Raw genomic sequence first — 20,725 nt, 5'->3', positions numbered from 1 at the left:
AAAGCTTCATGCGGGAACTTATAAGTCCGCTTATTTACCAAGGACTTTAAAATATACCGATATCCCTCCAACACCTCTGTCACAAAGAATGGGCCTTTGAACTTTGCATTTAACTTTGTTTGGTGTCTTTCTTCGTTTTTGAGCAGTCGCCAGTTGTAAATTTAATTGGTTTTGTTTTTTTTTATCGAAACGAGTCTTATTATAAATAGCATTTTTATACCCGTTACTCGTAGAGTAAAAGGGTATACTAGATTCGTTGAAAAGTATGTAACAGATAGATAGAAGCATTTCCGACTCTATAAAGTATACATATATCTTTATGAACGCTGAGATCTCAGGAACTATAAGAGATACAAAGTTGAGATTAACCATGAAGATTGAGATACCTACGCAGCGCAGTTTATGACAGCATCCTGCGACGCCCACTCTAACACCCACAAATCGCGGAAAACTAAAATCACTGATATCTCAGGAACTATTAGAGCTGGAAAGACCAAAAATGCAAAAATCTCGGTACCTATAAAAGCTAGAAAGTTAGGCTTTAAAAAACGTATTAAAGAGATGCCACTGCAACTTGCCACGAGTTTTCATCCGCCCACGCCCACAAACTGCGAAAAACTGTGGCGTCTAACATATTATTATAAATGCCTTTTTTTTTAAATCGGAACATTATTTCTCTATCTATGAAGCAACTAAGGCCTCTTGTTCTTTATGTTTTCTTTGGCTATTTCTTCGCATATTGGTTACATATTGAAAGGTCTTGCCTCTTTTCCAATGGAGGTTTGGCCGTTATATAGGTATGCAATTATCTACAAATTTTTTAACATACTTCGCATTGTTCTCAAACCAATATTATTCTTACATTTTGTCTAACGTTTTTGCTACTGACCATCTAAACGATCTGGAGATTACTCGAAGCGCCCAGTTTTTCTGTTTCTCTGAATTTTTTTTTAAACCATCTTTGAGCGCTTCTCGTATGTATTTGCTACACGCTCTTTAAGCTCATTATTCTGCATCTTGGAAATAATTAATATAGTCTCTGAATCTTTTAGTTTTTCAGCTATGAGCCACTTATCTGATTGTTGGCGAATTAAGTGGTCTGTATTTCTTTTTTCTAGGATTCGAGTTTATTTCTTAATTATAAGCGGGTTTACAATATGTTAAGCGGGGCAAGTTGCGAGCGGTTGCGAGCGAGTACAAAAACTATATATATTAAGCGGGACAGGTTGCAAGCGGTTGCAAGCGAGTCAAAAAGTATATATAAAGCGGGGTAAGTTGCAAGCGGTTGTGATCGAGTCAAAAACTATATATAAGGCGGGGCAAGTTGCAAGCGGTTTCGATCGAGTCAAAAACTATACAAATAACTGCCGAAAAAATGTGCAGAAAAGATAATGCAGAAAAACGCGTGATACTAATGCAAATTTACTCCAATTTCGTCTATGCGTGTGAACTGCAAGCTTGGAGACGAAAAACAAAACAATGATGTGCATTTAACTAGCTACGATTAAAACAACAATACAATGATGAGCATTTAACTAGTTGCGATTTGACAATAATACAATAATGCTAAATGACCGATCTATTCTTCAACATACCGGCCCCCCTGATCGACGGTTCAGTTCAAAGGAAGCACAAATTCGGAATGGGGCCGTTTGTAAATCCATCTGGCAGTTTTAACGGTGACCACACGGACCCTCTGATCCTGTCCAGGATGATATTGTACGTCTCGTCCCAACAGCCGGATGTCTATCTCTAGCAGGAAGAGTATAAGTCCCAGTAGCGTGGAGAAGGCCCACGCTGTTTCAATATACCAATGCAGATGCTCGTGCGGAGATTCATGGACCAGGAAATACTGTGCAGGTTACACACCGTCTCGATGTTTGGCAGCATACTGGTGCTGATCATAAGGGCCAGCATGTGCACCGCAACCAGGAGGGTGGTGCAGATGGCGAAGGCTATCAGCAATCCCGGTGGTACACTTGTGTCGGGATCCAGTTGCACTTCCACCATTGCCACCATGGCAAATCCTGAGATCAGGGCTGATAACTTCCTGGAAGCCTTGAGCTTGGCCCGACTCAGCTGAAGTTTCCTCCAGGATAGATACGTGGGCGAGTAGAGATCCTCGCCGGACTGCGACATGCTGCTGCTGGCGGTGCGGTGATGACCGCGCGGCTGAAAGCGGTAGGATTGATTCTGTTGGTAGGTGGGCAACTGAAAGGGCGGCGGCTGGGCCGCCAATGGAGGATAGTGGTGCGAGTGATCCTAGTGGCGGTATTGGTGCTACTGCTGAAGCTGCTGCCGCTACCGCTGAAGCCGCGAATGCAGGCAAGCCGTCTCGCTGCACAGTGAAGCGTCTCGTTTGCGGCGAATTTGAATTGAACTGGCTGTGATAGAGGAACCGCGACGACCCAAGAAAATTGATCGCTCTGAGATTGCCCAGTTGGTAAGCGGGCAGCTGGGTGATCTGGTGGGACTGGTGGGGCTGTTGGTGGATTTGACTGAGGTTTGGATTTTGGCGCATATGATCGCCGTAGTCGCCGGTTGACGCTGTGGCTGTAGGCGCCGCCGTATAGGCATCCACACTGGCCGCCAATCTGGCAGTTTCATGCAGAGCGCTCGCCAAGGCCGAAGGTTGCTGCCGAATCCCCTTGCGGTTCGGCTGCGGATGCGCATGTTCCATCTCCATGAAAGAGCGAACTAGGGAATCCAAATCTTCGTAAGCGTGGTGAACTTGTGCTTTCGTAAGTGGTTCGCCACAATGATTATAGCTGCCTGTAATAACCCAACCAAAATTAGTATGTAGCGCAATGGGGTATTCAATAGCAAACTCTCGGCGATGTCCAGTATAGATGTTCCACAGTTGATCAGCGCCTAAAATAACGTCGATTTTTTCCGGTGATCCAAACGTCGGGTCAGCTAACGGTAAGTTGCGAATCTTGGTCCAGACAGAAGCGGTGGATTTCACCTGTTGAGCGGGAATCAAAGAAGTCAGAGAACTCATAATTAGGCCAGAGACCTCCAATGAGGCAGTCGTAGTCCTTGAAAGCAAAGTGAAGCTAGCGCGACCTCGGCTAACTCCAGCCGGGTTAGCACCTAATCCAATAACTGAGATGCGAGCATGCGTGCGTGGAATTCCAATCCGTTGGATAAACGACTCAGCTACCATGGTTATTGTTGATCCAGTATCGAGCAATATCCTACATGAGGTCTTGTTGCCACATGTGTCAACTACATTAGCTAGAATAGTTGGCAGTAGGGCTTGATTGTTGTCCCTCTCCACAGTATGATGGCTGACAGCAGCAGTATTTAAACCAACAGGATCAATCGAAGGACATATATTAACCTCAGCCGCAGACATATGGGCGGAGGCCAACGGAATCGATCTAGACTCTTCCGGGTGGACTAGCGTGTGATGCTTAGCGTTGCACTGACGGCAAGTGTTCGAAGAATTACAATTCTTGACTTGCTGAGATCGACTTAGGCAATTAAAACAAAGCTTAGTATCCCTGGCAAAGGTACGGCGATTTACGACATCCAGGGCTTTGAATGCAGTACATGCGTATATATTGTGCTGTCTTTGACAATATATGCAGGATTAAGTAAAGTGCTTCCCCATCGAAATAAGATTTCAAATAATGAAACTTTTGGCACTTGGAAAGCTTTTCGTTATTATTCACTGAGCTTAAGAACAAATCACTAAATTGGCTCCAATCCACGTATTTGCCAGGAAATGTGGGAATACTAATTTTCCCAAACCTTAAATCAGCTGCTCCCGATGAGGTATGAATTCGTTCCAGAAGTTGGTTTAGTCCCTCAAATAGACGTTCCACTGTACTTGATAATAAAATGTTCGACTGGTCTTGTCCATGATCTTGACCCCCCATTTCGTTTATGGCTTTAATAAATATGGCATGCGCTCTGTAAAACTTGTCTTCGTACTCAGGTATATCCAATCCAGGGTCTTCATATCCCTCCTCCTGGTTATATACCACTAAATCATCGGAGAGGTCCATAAAGTGGTTGAAGGTGGCTACAAGACGATACAGCATCAGTTGCAATGCTTCCACATTATCACATTCCTGCGAAAACTCCACAGCACTGTTAAGGGTACGAGTTATTTGCCCCTTGCAGGCACGACGTTGTTGAATTGACCGATGCATTACAGAGTTCATGACGGCGGCTAGTTTGTCTTTTATTATTCACAAATAAACTCGAATTCAACGCAGAATATTCGGCTCGAAGGACCAAAAATTTGTTATGTTGGCGAATTAAGTGGACTGTATTTCTTTTTTCTAGGATTCGAGTTTATTTCTTAATTATAAGCGGGTTTACAATATGTTAAGCGGGGCAAGTTGCAAGCGGTTGCGAGCGAGTACAAAAACTATATATATTAAGCGGGACAGGTTGCAAGCGGTTGCAAGCGAGTCAAAAAGTATATATAAAGCGGGGTAAGTTGCAAGCGGTTGTGATCGAGTCAAAAACTATATAAGGCGGGGCAAGTTGCAAGCGGTTTCGATCGAGTCAAAAACTATACAAATAACTGCCGAAAAAATGTGCAGAAAAGATAATGCAGAAAAACGCGTGATACTAATGCAAATTTACTCCAATTTCGTCTATGCGTGTGAACTGCAAGCTTGGAGACGAAAAACAAAACAATGATGTGCATTTAACTAGCTACGATTAAAACAACAATACAATGATGAGCATTTAACTAGTTGCGATTTGACAATAATACAATAATGCTAAATGACCGATCTATTCTTCAACATACCGGCCCCCCTGATCGACGGTTCAGTTCAAAGGAAGCACAAATTCGGAATGGGGCCGTTTGTAAATCCATCTGGCAGTTTTAACGGTGACCACACGGACCCTCTGATCCTGTCCAGGATGATATTGTACGTCTCGTCCCAACAGCCGGATGTCTATCTCTAGCAGGAAGAGTATAAGTCCCAGTAGCGTGGAGAAGGCCCACGCTGTTTCAATATACCAATGCAGATGCTCGTGCGGAGATTCATGGACCAGGGAAATACTGTGCAGGTTACACACCGTCTCGATGTTTGGCAGCATACTGGTGCTGATCATAAGGGCCAGCATGTGCACCGCAACCAGGAGGGTGGTGCAGATGGCGAAGGCTATCAGCAATCCCGGTGGTACACTTGTGTCGGGATCCAGTTGCACTTCCACCATTGCCACCATGGCAAATCCTGAGATCAGGGCTGATAACTTCCTGGAAGCCTTGAGCTTGGCCCGACTCAGCTGAAGTTTCCTCCAGGATAGATACGTGGGCGAGTGGAGATCCTCGCCGGACTGCGACATGCTGCTGCTGGCGGTGCGGTGATGACCGCGCGGCTGAAAGCGGTAGGATTGATTCTGTTGGTAGGTGGGCAACTGAAAGGGCGGCGGCTGGGCCGCCAATGGAGGATAGTGGTGCGAGTGATCCTAGTGGCGGTATTGGTGCTACTGCTGAAGCTGCTGCCGCTACCGCTGAAGCCGCGAATGCAGGCAAGCCGTCTCGCTGCACAGTGAAGCGTCTCGTTTGCGGCGAATTTGAATTGAACTGGCTGTGATAGAGGAACCGCGACGACCCAAGAAAATTGATCGCTCTGAGATTGCCCAGTTGGTAAGCGGGCAGCTGGGTGATCTGGTGGGACTGGTGGGGCTGTTGGTGGATTTGACTGAGGTTTGGATTTTGGCGCATATGATCGCCGTAGTCGCCGGTTGCCGCTGTGGCTGTAGCCGCCGCCGTATAGGCATCCACACTGGCCGCCAATCTGGCAGTGGTATGCAGAGCGCTCGCCAAGGCCGAAGGTTGCTACCGAATCCCCTTGCGGTTCGGCTGCGGATGCACCTGTTCCATGTCCATAAAAGAGCGAGCTAGGGAATCCAAATCTTCGTAAGCGTGGTGTACTTGTGCTTTCGTAAATGGTTCGCCACAATCATTATAGCTGCCTGTAATGACCCAACCAAAATTAGTATGTAGTGCTATGGGGTATTCAATACCAAACTCTCGGCGATGTCCAGTATAGATGTTCCACAGTCGATCAGCGCCTAAAATAACGTCGATTTTTCCCGGTAATCCAAACGTCGGGTCAGCTAACGGTAAGTTGCGAATCTTGGTCCAGACAGAAGCGGTGGATTTCACCTGTTGAGCGGGAATCAAAGAAGTCAGAGAACTCATAATTAGGCCAGAGACCTCCAATGAGGCAGTCGTAGTCCTTGAAAGCAAAGTGAAGCTAGCGCGACCTCGGCTAACTCCAGCCGGGTTAGCACCTAATCCAATAACTGAGATGCGAGCATGCGTGCGTGGAATTCCAATCCGTTGGATAAACGACTCAGCTACCATGGTTATTGTTGATCCAGTATCGAGCAATATCCTACATGAGGTCTTGTTGCCACATGTGTCAACTACATTAGCTAGAATAGTTGGCAGTAGGGCTTGATTGTTGTCCCTCTCCACAGTATGATGGCTGACAGCAGCAGTATTTAAACCAACAGGATCAATCGAAGGACATATATTAACCTCAGCCGCAGACATATGGGCGGAGGCCAACGGAATCGATCTAGACTCTTCCGGGTGGACTAGCGTGTGATGCTTAGCGTTGCACTGACGGCAAGTGTTCGAAGAATTACAATTCTTGACTTGCTGAGATCGACTTAGGCAATTAAAACAAAGCTTAGTATCCCTGGCAAAGGTACGGCGATTTACGACATCCAGGGCTTTGAATGCAGTACATGCGTATATATTGTGCTGTCTTTGACAATATATGCAGGATTAAGTAAAGTGCTTCCCCCATCGAAATAAGATTTCAAATAATGAAACTTTTGGCACTTGGAAAGCTTTTCGTTATTATTCACTGAGCTTAAGAACAAATCACTAAATTGGCTCCAATCCACGTATTTGCCAGGAAATGTGGGAATACTAATTTTCCCAAACCTTAAATCAGCTGCTCCCGATGAGGTATGAATTCGTTCCAGAAGTTGGTTTAGTCCCTCAAATAGACGTTCCACTGTACTTGATAATAAAATGTTCGACTGGTCTTGTCCATGATCTTGACCCCCCATTTCGTTTATGGCTTTAATAAATATGGCATGCGCTCTGTAAAACTTGTCTTCGTACTCAGGTATATCCAATCCAGGGTCTTCATATCCCTCCTCCTGGTTATATACCACTAAATCATCGGAGAGGTCCATAAAGTGGTTGAAGGTGGCTACAAGACGATACAGCATCAGTTGCAATGCTTCCACATTATCACATTCCTGCGAAAACTCCACAGCACTGTTAAGGGTACGAGTTATTTGCCCCTTGCAGGCACGACGTTGTTGAATTGACCGATGCATTACAGAGTTCATGACGGCGGCTAGTTTGTCTTTTATTATTCACAAATAAACTCGAATTCAACGCAGAATATTCGGCTCGAAGGACCAAAAATTTGTTATGTTGGCGAATTAAGTGGACTGTATTTCTTTTTTCTAGGATTCGAGTTTATTTCTTAATTATAAGCGGGTTTACAATATGTTAAGCGGGGCAAGTTGCAAGCGGTTGCGAGCGAGTACAAAAACTATACGAGGTGTGTTCAAAAAGTAAGGTGACTCTTCAAATTTCGCGAATTTCAAATTTTTCGATTATCGATTTTTTTGTTTTGTTATATTGGTACACTCTTCCCTAACATCTGTACCAAGTTTCAATGGAACATCCTCTTTTGTTTGGTTGTGAGAGGCGTAAAGTTACAAGTTATTTTGCGAGCTCGGCGATTTTTTGCTATCGAAAAATATGGATCAAAGGATTTGGATTTTTTGGCCAAAAACAACACCACAATAATGCCTCAGCCACCATATTCACCGGATTTGGCCCCATGTGACTTTTTCTTGTTCCCAAAACTGAAGATAATCGAAAAATTTGAAAAATTTGAAATTTGAAAAGTCACCTTACTTTTTGAACACACCTCGTATAACTTCTAAAAGGTTTCGATAATCGAAAATTTTGAAATTCGCGAAATTTGAAGAGTCACCTTACTTTTTGAACACACCTCGTATATATTAAGCGGGGCAAGTTGCAAGCGGTTGCGATCGAGTCAAAAACTATTTATGTATAAGGCGGGGCAAGTTGCAAGCGGTTGCGATTGAGTCAAAAACTATACAAATAACTGCCGAAGAAACGTGCAGAAAATATAATGCAGAAAAACGCGTGATACTGCAATGCAAATTTACTGCAATTTCGTCTATGCGTGTGAGCTTCAAGCTTGGAGATGAAAAACAAAACAATGATGTGCAGTTAACTAGCTACGATTAGAACAACAACAATGATGAGAATTTAACTAGTTGCGATTTGACAATAATACAATAATGCTAAGTGACCGATCTATTCTTCAACAAGGATATTTCGGCTAACAAAACACACTTGTTTTCTGGAGTTGTAGCAACATTAGCAGACGGTTTGGACGGTATCGAATTGCGTGAGAAGAAATCAACATGAGCCATTTTGACACCTGATCTATACTGGTTTTCAAAGTCAAACCATTGCATATATGCCCACCAGCGGTGAACTCAAGGCGTTAGGTCGATCTTATTTCACGTCGCTATATAGCGCTTGTACTTTACGTGGATTAGGTCTAATTTCACCTTCCTTTACTTGAAACCCAAGATACTCAATACTAGATTTTAGAAAAGAGCATTTTAACTTACAATCGTATAAAGCATACCACTGGATAATGCTTGAATAATGCTTTTTTTTTTTTTTTTTTTTTTTTTTTAGTGGCCCTTCACTGATTAGCTGACCGCCCAGCCAGTGTCTAGGATAAGATAAGATCATTACATTACATTCATAATTCATTCCGTTTTCCCCAAGTGCTCACTACTACCCTAAAAAGGCAAAAATTTCGGTAAGTGGGGGTCGCAATATAGACCCTCACTAAACAAATTTATGCTTTATTCTATAGTAAGTTAAAAACTGCAACTTTTCATTAAAACGCTTAAAAATAAATTTCCCCACCTCCGCGCACAAGCAGATATCAGCACACACTTTAGGGTTGAGGTGAGTTCGCACCTCCACTATGGTTGTGAAGATGTGTGAGCTTAGTGAGCACTATGCCAAGTGTTCCAAACCTCGGAATGCCTTCGAGGTTTTAATGGCAAGATCTAAAACAAGATGTGACTTGTGCTACCGTATAGTCCCCAACTACAAATTTGACGAGCACTTTAAGAATTGTGAAGGACCCCCAAATTCGTTCAGCATTTTAATGGACAAGAAGGATAAAGGAAAACAACAGGAACCAGCTATTGTTCGAGACGATATTCCCTCAACATCAGCAAATGCCCTCAAGCGGATAAGAATGGTTGAGGGTAAGGAACCAAATAGTCCTACAAAAATGCTTAAGATTTCTGGAAATACACAAGAGCAAAAAAGAGAAATTTTAAATTTGTTCAGAAGGGGATTAATGATACATAGCAAATTGATTTAGTTGAAATGATACCCTTTAGGAAAGAAAATAGAGGGTATAGATATTTATTGACTGTTATTGACACATTCTCAAAGTGCGCATACGCTGAACCTGTGAAGTCAAAATCCGCACTGGATGTTACAGAAGCGATGAGAACTGTCTTTAAAGCGTGCAAAAGTAAACCAAAGAATATTCAGTCAGATCAAGGAAAAGAACTCTTTAATTCAACATTTAAAACATTAATGAACACATTTAATATAAAGCGTTCGAGCGTTTTAATCGAACATTTAGTATGCAAGGAAATTATAAATGGATTCATAACATAAATTATCTTGTAAACCAGTATAATCATTTATATTAAATAATCATCATATTCATTTAAATGAACCCTGCTGATGTTTGCATTAGAAATGAGGAGTTCATTTTGAAAACGGTGTATAATTTCCCTAAAGTTTTTCCAAAACATAAATTTTCTGTAGATGATTTTGTTCGAATAAGTAAATATAAGGGAGCGTTTATGAAGGGATATGAACCTAATTGGACAACGGAGGTTTTTAAAGTTATAAAAGTTAAGTCTACATATCCAGTAACATATGAGATTCAAGATTACAGAGGCAACTCTATTGATGGGTCATTTTATAAACAGGAACTACAAAAAGTTAAAGAAAGAAATGGATTCCTGATAGAAAAAATACTTCAAAGAAAAAATAATCAAGTATTTGTTAAGTGGAGCGGATTTGATTCTAGTCACAACTCATGGATTTCTGTAAATAAAATTCTTAAGTAATAAAACGCAATTAGATATATTATTGAACATTTATTTATTTACATATTTTTCTTAAAATAAAATTTTAATAATACAAAATATATTTACATTTTTACAGATATACTTTACATAGATTATTATCTTGAGCACTATTTATAATGTGTTCAATTTTATAATGACCATGAGCTAATGTATTACAATTATCTGGTGAAATATATCTCTTATCATCCTTATAATTAAGACTTATTTTGTTCATAATTTCTGTATACAAAGTACTACGAATTACACGCTGTGCTCCATAAAATGTTTTTTTTTATATTTTATACATTCAATATAATCAGTATATTTTTTAACTCCTTTAGTTTTTTGAACAGATTCTGTTTAATTTTTATCCTTTGCAAATACACAAGAATATGCCTTAGCTTTAAGACCAGCAAAAGAAGTCATAACATCTCCAGCATGTTCATCCTTCATTTCTCCTGGTTCTCTATTATTGGCCTGAATTATTTGGTATTTATTTTCTAACTTATAATTTGAGGTATCAAAGCGATCGGGATTTGCTTTTATAGTCTCATAGAAATCATTCTCTGATGATAAAATAAAGCAGTCTGTACACATATATGTTATTTTCGTAGATGGACTTTATACTAATAGAAAGTTGAAATAAAATTCATACATAAGCCACTTTGATAATTCTAAAACTGCTACTCCTATGTATATTGGCTTATCATACATTATTTGTGATGGTGTCGATTCAATTGCCGATAAATCGGTTCCAAATAACTCAACGCTATGGAAATCATTTCTAGCTATACGTTGCCTAGTTGCCTGGAGAATTTTGTCTAGACTCATAATGTTTTACTAGAACTACTTTACGACGCTTTTCAACATTTTCCATAGTTTTTCCGTATACGGCATTATTCATTAACTTATAAAAATTTTTTTCGAAGTCATTTCGAGCAAATTTTCTTTGATTAGTATTTAAATGAATATAAGGTTTTAACCAGCATGATTGTGTAAATGAAAGAATCCTATGAATTTTTCGCAAAATCAAACCATGCTGTATACAAAGCTGAAGCTGTTTTAAATGAATTATGTACCCACTTTTTTTTTAGTTAAGTCTGCTATCAGATTGGCCTGCTTGCCTCCTGGGGGAACTTTATTTTTAGGACAAAAAGGCAAATAATTATGAGAGTCATGTTGATTAGGAGGATATTCCAGGTCAACTTCTAGCATATATCCTACATCATCATCAGATAATATATTTTTATAGTCAAATATAACGCGATTTCTTCCATAGTTAAAAATTTAAACCCTGAAAGGTTGACTCACAGCCCATCCACATAAATTATTTACGTCTATGTTACTTAAGTTATTATTTTGTTTACTAGAATCAAAGTTATTCAAGTACTTATTATTTTCTATGGAAATTCTCTGACAGCATTGAGTTAAACCCCCTCTTACATCTCTTTTTAAAAAGTTATACATATCACCATCATCTATTCTAAGAGTACTTTGGTGAACTTTAAGATTGCGTCCCATGATATTGAGGGAGTAGTTATATAGTTTATTGTGTCTAACTTATAAATTCTACGTCAAATATTTCGAAAACTTTCGAAGACATCGGTTAAAATTAAAACTTCACTTCTTAAGTAAAGTAAAAGTAAACTAAGTAAAGCAAACAATCATAAGGAAATACACCCTTCCTACGCATTTGTTTGAATTTTTCTCCTTGAAATTTTGTTGCTAGAATTTTAAAATCCCTATCGTCCATATAGCTCGATAATTTTTCCAAGCTAGAATTTAGAAACCGTACTGAATCTATATACCTAATTTTATATCTATTTAATGCATTTAGTTTTATAGTTTGTGTAAGAGCTATGTAAAATTCTTTTTTACAAGGAATAAGGTATAAATCTCCTTCCAATTCAGTAATAAATAAATGTATATCACACTTAGATAAATTAAAAAAACTACAGGAATAAATGGATCACTTAATTTATATTTAGGTTTAAAGTTCTTATGAATAGGACCTACGTATTTCCCAGAAAATTGGTCGAAGTGTTTGTTCAGGAAGCTATCGTTGATTACCTTTTCATAGAAACTTCCTTCTTGGTCAACGTCATCGATTGGATCTGTACTGGGAGTTTTTGCTGTGGCCCAATATTTGTAAAATAAACTTGAAGTCATTTCTTTGAAAGTTTTACAAAATTACTTAATGCAATCTTCACATGTAATTTTATAAAATTTAAATTATTTCAAATTTATTAACCTAATTTTTTTAATTTACCTTCATAAGTCCATAACTCATTCAGCGTTGGATCATATTTGTGTGTAACGCACGCAATTTACGTGGTTTGGTTGAATCTCTTGAGTTTTAACTGTGGGTCCCACAATTTTTTTTACCGTCATTATCAATTTCATACACATTGATGCTAAAATCTTTATTTTTTTTCTTGAACTGACTTATTCCGTTTTTGGTAATTGAAAACTCAATTCCTGAAAAATCCAGTCTCATTCCTTCATAAACAATGAATTCTGCATTGATATTTATGGGTAGTTTGCGGGTTTCGTTAATTTTTCCCGTGAATATTTCTTTTGTTATAGCGTTGCAAAACTAGCATTCTGAAATCGCTTGTTAGCTAGAAATGCTAAAATTGCCGACTTAAAACAAAATACTTCTGTGTTTTGAATATTTATTATCGCATTTCGCGATCTTATGCTATTCGGAGCTGGTATGAAACCGCTTGCAGGAATGTTTTCTAGTTTAACTATAGTGGCTTCAAAATAATCAAAGTTCTTGATAGCCCAACCAGAATCCTTTTTCTGGAACTCACTGCTCGATGTTATTAGAGATTCTATTGCGGCATTTAATTCTACAGTAATATTTTCAACTTGCTATACCGATCTATATGCCGTTCCAAAGTGTTTCCTGGTTTCAACGGTTTCTCCGTCATCTATTTGTTTCATATAAGTCCCGTACACTCTTACGAGAATTTGATTGCTCTATATTCTGACATGCAATCCTCAATTATTTTAAGTAAATTTGTTTGACAAAATTGATAAAAATCATTTAAGTCAATTACATTTTCGTTTGGACATTTAATTCTGGTTGTTTTTACAGGAAACTTAGAGTTACTCACAATTTGTGAAATATTTTTATAATTTACATCTTCTCGGAATGAAGCATTCTTATGGTAATCGGTAAGCATATGCTGACGTTCCCTTGACTCAAGATACTGGATACCACAAGTATGGCATAAAATTTCTCTTTTTTGCTCTTGTGTATATCCCGAAATCTTAAGCTTTTTTGTAGGACTATTTGGTTCCTTACCCTCATCCATTCTTATCCGCTTGAGGGCATTTGCTGATGTTGAGGGAATATCGTCTCGAACAATAGCTGGTTCCTGTTGTTTTCCTTTATCCTTCTTGTTCATTAAAATGCTGAATGCATTTTGGGGTCCTTCACAATTCTTATAGTGCTCGTCAAATTTATAGTTGGGGACTATACGGTAGCACAAGTCACATCTTGTTTTAGATCTTGCCATTAAAACCTCGAAGGCATTCCGAGGTTTGGAACACTTGGCATAGTGCTCACTAAACTCACACATCTTCACAACCATAGAACACAAATCACATGCAATTGTAGACTCCATTTTTGATTTAAAGGATGTAGTTTTTAAGTTTTTATAATATTTGTAATGTATTTGTATATATATATTATTTGTAAACACTGTTTATAATTTTTAAAAACCGACGAAAATGATAAAGATAATCACAATAAAGCACCGAGACTTTTAATGTAGTTCTGAGGCGTTGAGTAACTGATTCTGAGCAATTCGAGTGGTGTCATTTATAAAGTCTCTAGACTATATTCACCTAATGTTACCAATAGGGAGTGCATACAGGTATGTTTAACTCCTAGAACCAATCGTATTGGTTTTGAGTATACATAGGAGCCCCAGACGCCAGTGATATGGTATTGAAGGATAAGGTAGACAAGGATGGCGAACAAATTAACGGATGATGATAATGAGGCCTAAGAGTTCAGTGAAAGTAAATATCGGTGTGTGCGGAAGAAATGACAAGTGTAATAAATATTCTATTTAATGGTTTCTACGGACAGCGGGATAGTTATTGCAAAATCTCCGTGTAAGAAAGATTTTCCCTTTCTAAGTTCACTTGATAAGAACGATGCCCAATGGTTCCACGAATGTAAATACAGGTGTGTGGGAAATAACTGTCAGAAACCGTCATGCACTATCGTTATGAAATAAACATTTTACCTTTTACCTTTATATATATATATATATATATTTACATGTAACCAAGTTGTCAGCACTTGCATTCGATCGTGAACCAATTTAAAATTTCTAAAGCCTTAAGCTAAAAGTAGCTAGAACATAGGACATAGGCTGATTATAATACTGCTGACTTGATTTTAAAATTTTAAATACTTGTATGCACGGATACTCGGTATGTGTGTGTGCGCCTGAGTCAGGTATTATATAAGATCCTCCCTCCATTGGTTTTCTGGAAGACGTGACCCTTTGCTATCTCTTGGATGAGTCCACCTGGGAACTCACCCCTACCCTCAAGGGTGCGCTCAGGTCTGCTTGTGCGTGGAGGTGCGAACTCACCCCAACCCTCAAGTGTGTGCTGATATCTGCTTGTGCGCGGAGATGTGGAAATTTATTTTTAAGCGTTTTAATGAAAAGTTACAGTTTTTAACTTACAATCGTGGCGCATATTCGATCACCTCTACGCCAGAACGAAAGCGTTGATACCATCGTTGTGCGGTGGAAATGGAAACTGTATAGGGTCCATAAACAACACAAATTTTATTGGCGACTTGAGATGCATTTTTGCCTTTATCGTAGTAGTACTGTAAAATATGCCGTATTTTCTCTTTATTGTGCTCCATGATTGCGACGCTATAACTCATGAACGACTTAAAAGAAAAGACAATCAAACACGTGTAAGCGCGTGAAATGAGCTTTCCGAAAAGGTATAGTATGACCTGATGCGACGAATAAAACAAGAACTACGCGCTTTCAGCGCCAACTAGCGAAAATAAATATGGACGCCAAAGTTTTTCATGATTGTGTTGTAATCGCAACATTATAATTGAGTTTTGCGTTTTGTAGACGGTACAGTAGGCGTGGCCGGCTGCTGAATAAATATGCTGCGGTTGCATTCATAAAATTTACATCTTTGGGTTTCGTGCGCATTTACATTTGCATTTCTAAATACTTTTTTTCCAATCGTCTATATTTTGTAATCGTCGCACTCTCTCATGCGTGATATTGTTTGTTGTTGTTTGTGTAACTTCAAAATACTGCCGTTTCCTATCACCTGTTTTCATCGTAGCGTGGTATAAGGCTGCCAATCCGCCTGAACCGGCTTGTCCCACACGACTCCTCCCCAAGAAATTTTTTCGCATCTACAATTTTACAGTGACGATGTATTAATTCAGAAAACCAATCGGGTCGAAGCTAGCCATGACATGAACCCGTCGGTCAGATACAGCAATGAATTTATTCAAAGCTACATAACAAAAAGCTCCATACAAGCTTTTTGAGTGGATGGATGTGCTGATCTGCGAGGATTTCAAGTGCATGGAACAGGCAGTTCTTTATTATCTCTCCCAATGGGCATTACAAAGCGAACAGGAAGGCTTTTCCAACTAAAATAGGAAAAATTCAATTCAGGAATATTGGGTACATGAACGGCCAGAAAACGTAAAAAAAAATATGCGCGAATAAAAACAATTTAAGTACTTTGAACACTTAAAGCGGAACCACAATGTATATTGTTGGGCAAGCAGCCAAAGCAAAGACGGATGAGCAGCGGCGGGAAGTTGACAGGTGGCTTTTTGGGAGCTTTGTAGAACTGCTGTAGCTCGAGGCTTTAGTTGTGAAGCTGTATTTCTTGTATTCGACGTGGTTTTGTTGCGGATTGATTTTTTTTTGATTTAAACTCGTAATAAAAATTTGGAAATTTAGCCGCCCCGATTCTAAAGCAATTAAAAACTCTTAGTTGCTCAACGTATATTATAGGCTTAAATGTTTTAAAGGAAACGCCAATTTTAATCATTTAAACCTCTGTGCGTGTGAGGAATAAATAAAATATATCTGTGTAGTTTAAAAAATAATATTATTATTATATTATTAATTAATATGAATTTTTAAATATTAGTTAAGAATTGTCATCTTTTCCCTTAAGTTTATTTTGGTCATCATACAACTTTATAACTAAGCTAGTATTCGCTTTGGCTCGGAGTCTCACCCAGGACTGAAGTTTTCATCGGTTGGCCGTTGACAGCTAGCGCATCGCTTCGGGTTCGCTTGCTGCAGATCTGGAGCGTAAGCTGCTGTTCAGTTGGCCAGGAGTTAATTCAGTGCAGCTCATTGTTGGATTACGTGGCCGCGCATGGTGCCGCCCTTGGTAGTGAAGGGGCGGGTCAGGGAAGAGTACTGTGTTAACTCCTCCTCACCGCAAGATCTGCGTCCTGCAGATCAACGAGGTTTAAGCCGGCTCCTGGCTGATGTGTTCGGGGCGATGTCGCTGGCTCTGGGAATCCCTCTCGCGGACGTCACTTTGCGTTCAGCCACTTTATCAAAAATCATGGGTTTCGGTCCCGATATCGTTCTGATTCCAATCGGTAACCAGGGCAACTTCCTCGGATATCGAACTGGACCACGTGTGCCAGCTTGAACACGTTTTTTATGCACCCTTCCCACGATTGGCTGTAAGAGGATGACGGGCGCCTTGTACTTGAAGATGTGATGTGCGTCAGGGGCATACCAGTGTTGTATCCAGTTGTGTCGTGTTCTGTGGTTGATAAAGTAAAGTTTTCTTCGTAAGAGATAAGATTATTTTTTAGTACATTGGTTTTACTTTAATTTTTCGCTCGGGCTTTGCTGAACATTTCGTGATGCTAGTTCAGAGAGCGGGGGAGAAGGAGATAATTTCATACCTTCTCTTTCCTCCTCCATTGATTTTAAAAGGGTATATTCGTATTTTCTTGATTTTTAGTTCATTTATTTATCGGAGAATTGACTTAAGGAAATATCCCTTTTTTTAAGGAAGTGAGTCCTGATCTGAGCAAGAGTTCAAATCGAAGTGTCGCTCTTTTCGACACAAATGTCTCTTCTTTTTTTCATCTGTTAAAAATTTTGTTTTCGTTCTTTTAGTTTCTGTGCGTTTTATTTATTCCTGGTACTGGTGGTCCGTATTGTTCCATTTTGGCCTGAGCCACTCAGGTACGGTCACACACACAGTCCACTGGGCATCTTTTTCGGCACAACCGATACTGTGGAATTCGCCGGGAGTGAATTTAGTGAAGCTGAATGTTGGACCACGCGGCCACGCGAGTTGCCCACCTGCGGTAATGAAGGGAGAAAAGAATAGTGTTAACTCTTATATATTATATATATGATAACGCGGCGGAGCAGGGGCCGTTTTATGCGTACTAGGAACCTTTCACTTTGTTTTCATAAATATACATACATAAATTGCCTTCTCACCGTGCAGACGTGTTCTTCTTATCGTACGTAAGCATAGTCTGAAACCGGAAAGAATATAAGCCTAATAGCGAATGGATGGTGACAGCAATGCCAAATAGCAAGGGTAAATTAAGCATCCAAACAAATAAACGAGCCATCAATAAGTGCAATAAACAACAAGACGATTGCCGAATCTCCGTTGTTCGCAATAACGGGTAATTTTCGTATTTCTTACCGGAACCAAAAAGTAATGCAATGTCGTCGTCCGCGCCCGAAGAATAAATTCAAACAGCACTGCGAATACTCAGTCATGAAGTTCATAATGCTATTCCCGTCTCACCAATCGAAGCACTAACCTCAGTTTGGGAAATCTCTACCACGGTGCCTTCGGTAAATACCGTTTTTGCAATCACAACAACAATTCTCCCATTGTAAGCTGGTTTCGGCTCTGCAGTTCCTCTCACAAAAACTGCACAGCTTGCAAAAGGTGCTATCGTACAGACCAGACTGTCCAAGACTGTCGACAAGGATTTAAATCTTAGTCTAAAAATCTTAGTAAAAGTTAAGGTTTTGGGAGAACGGCCCTAGCTGTTGTTGATGGGTGAGGAGATCTCTTCGCCTGAGTCGTGAATGACTAGTGTTCCAAGTTAAAGACCGCTCAAGCCTATTTGGATGAGCCTGAAGCTCGATCGTATACTATGCTTTTACATTGTCGATTTCGTCTTTAACAGATCTGTTGAGGTTGTTGCAAGACTGGTTGTTCGATGGTCTGCTGTGTAAATTATATACAGTGTTGGTCCAAGCACGTTCTCATGAGGTACACCAGCTTCAATTGGATGGTATTCGGAGAGGAAATCTTTACATCGCACTGCGACGTTTCTATGCAAAAGATATGACTTCAGTATTTATTGGGTGTTCTGTGGTAGCCAGGTTTTAAATTTATAAATTATGCCGCCCACACAAACGCGGTCGAAGGACTGGGCGACATCCAGAAAGGCTGCGGAACAATCTCTCAACTTTCAAATGTATTTCGTCGCTTCGGTTTACCTTTTCAATCGTTCCGGGATTCGTGCACGTCGCGAATCTAACGCGGGACGCCCTTTACGCCTTTTTTATACATTGTACAACATCAAACATTTTAATCTGATCGTATATTAAATATGAATTTGTGAATTTATTTGTTTGTGTTTTTGCATTGCCCGGGAACCCATTTTACAATGTCCCTGTATTAGTCTGAATACAAGGGGACACAACGTTACATGGTGGCCCATGAGGGGGACCTGCAATCACAAACATAGTTAAAAATTCTTAATACTCTGTAAATGGGCGCCGTGAGATCGCAACTGCGTTAAGTTTGCATTGTAAGCGTCGGAAATAAGTTCTTTCATATTTTTTATATTTTTATTCGGGAGAGCGACTTTATTTATCGCTACTCCCTGTCTTTATTGAATCCATCCTTATTTTCTTACATTAAGGCTTGCTAGCTGCCGGCGCAGCGGCAGAACAGCCGTTTTATATATTTTGTATATAATATATATCGTAACAATATGTAAGTGTGTAGAGAGGAAGCTACGTTAAAATAAAACAGTAAGCGTTTTCAATTGTTTTATTATTATAAAGAACAGTCGTCTGGTTGCCACGGGGGTACAAATCGAAGTTATTCCTCAATCATAATTTGCATGGCTTGTTGAAAGCATACCGCTGCTGTGTCTCTGCTGGCCGTCGGGTTGGCTGAGAAGGGTGATGAGGGAAGTCGTGGTGTCTGGTATCCGGGTCGAGAGGCGGTGAAGGGAAGGGGGCGTTTGGCCGGTGTTAACACCTCGCCACCACCAGATCTGTGTCCCACAGATTTTAGGCTTTGGTTGCGGGTTCCAGAGTATCCTGCGCTTCCAGGTTTGCAGGCGGGTCCCGCAGTTTAGGGATTCCTTTGGTCGACGTTATTTTCTTCCAAACAATGAATACCGTTGTCATAATGGAGAGGGCGATGACAATCTCCACTGAGAAGGATATCCAAATCTCATCTGACATGACAGATAACTTCTTCAGGTTTTCCATGCTGAATTCATGGACATATTTCAGGGATAGCTCGTTACACGTTGTTTTTACCTGGGTTAGCACGGCGGGAATTGCCATAAGGTTTGTTGATGAGTAGCTGCTGTAGTTCCGGTCGCCGATTGAGATTGTTTCGTTGTCAAATTATATGACGTACGAGCCGTCTAATTTGTACTTCTTGGCTGGTGTGGATATCGTCCCGTTGAAGTTGGTTAAGAAGAGTGTGCCGTCATCGATTAGTTCTACCTTTTCCTGGTTGATCATCAGATAGTCGCATTCGGCCTGGCCTCCTTTTAACAGTCTAGGTATGCAACTGTCCTCCTCCAATTTAAACAAATCCTTTTCTCGGCATACCGTTGTGTTGCCGATGGATACACACTTTCCGAGGAGGGCGTATGTTTCCAGGCGATCCATCGCCAATGTGTTTTATTTCAGAACAACTTGTTTCCCATCGGATATCGTTGGGTAGATCCTAATCAATCTGTACCTCCTATCCACTACCTTGGGCATAGCCAAGATGTACAAAAGAGCAGTCCCGTTTGTCAGGACTGTAGGTTTAGAAAATTCGACGGCCTCAACAACGTTTTGATAAGGGAGGCTGTCCACCTTCGCCAGTATTGTGTCGACCTCGTCGTGGTCCAGGAGATTCGTGTTGACCACTCCAGTCTTTCCTAGTTGGCAGGCTCACAGTATTTCGTTGACCTGGTCCGCTATTATAATTGTTTTGTGGAGAATGGCCGTCGTCACGTGGAAATCCCCATCTATTGCGTTGACTCTCCCGATAATCGTCGTTCAACTTCTGGAGCGACTCGTGTGTTGTGTCGAACAACTTAGTATTGATGCGAATCTGCTGATTGTTGTTTCTCGCCAACCTGTCCTCCTCTTTCAAGATGGCATTGCAATCCGACTTGTCCGGTGATCCCGCGACCCACTTCCAGGCTGATCTTAGCCAGTCGATTGAG

The 20,725-nt window shown here is 40.3% G+C and overlaps 2 protein-coding genes and 1 pseudogene across 3 annotated transcripts in view; 1 reads left to right on the top strand and 2 right to left on the bottom strand.

Annotated features, from left to right (window-relative positions):
* LOC108118347 (poly [ADP-ribose] polymerase-like) overlaps positions 1-20,725 on the top strand; it is a 172,339-nt gene that overhangs the window by 24,262 nt on the left and 127,352 nt on the right. The window lies entirely within an intron of this gene.
* On the bottom strand, positions 696-3,372 carry LOC108118395. Its single transcript, XM_017231071.2, is given in 3 exon segments — positions 696-1,848; positions 1,851-2,245; positions 2,247-3,372. Coding segments are annotated over 3 exon segments (1,740 nt in total). The 5' UTR covers positions 3,359-3,372; the 3' UTR covers positions 696-1,615.
* On the bottom strand, positions 4,792-6,535 carry LOC108118394 (annotated as a pseudogene).

This window comes from Drosophila eugracilis, unplaced genomic scaffold (assembly GCF_018153835.1).
Source record: "Drosophila eugracilis isolate 14026-0451.02 unplaced genomic scaffold, ASM1815383v1 contig_2029, whole genome shotgun sequence".
NCBI classification, from domain to species: Eukaryota; Metazoa; Arthropoda; class Insecta; order Diptera; family Drosophilidae; genus Drosophila; species Drosophila eugracilis.
The sequence above is the reverse complement of the archived record's forward strand: the minus strand, read 5'-3'. Positions and strand labels throughout refer to the sequence as shown.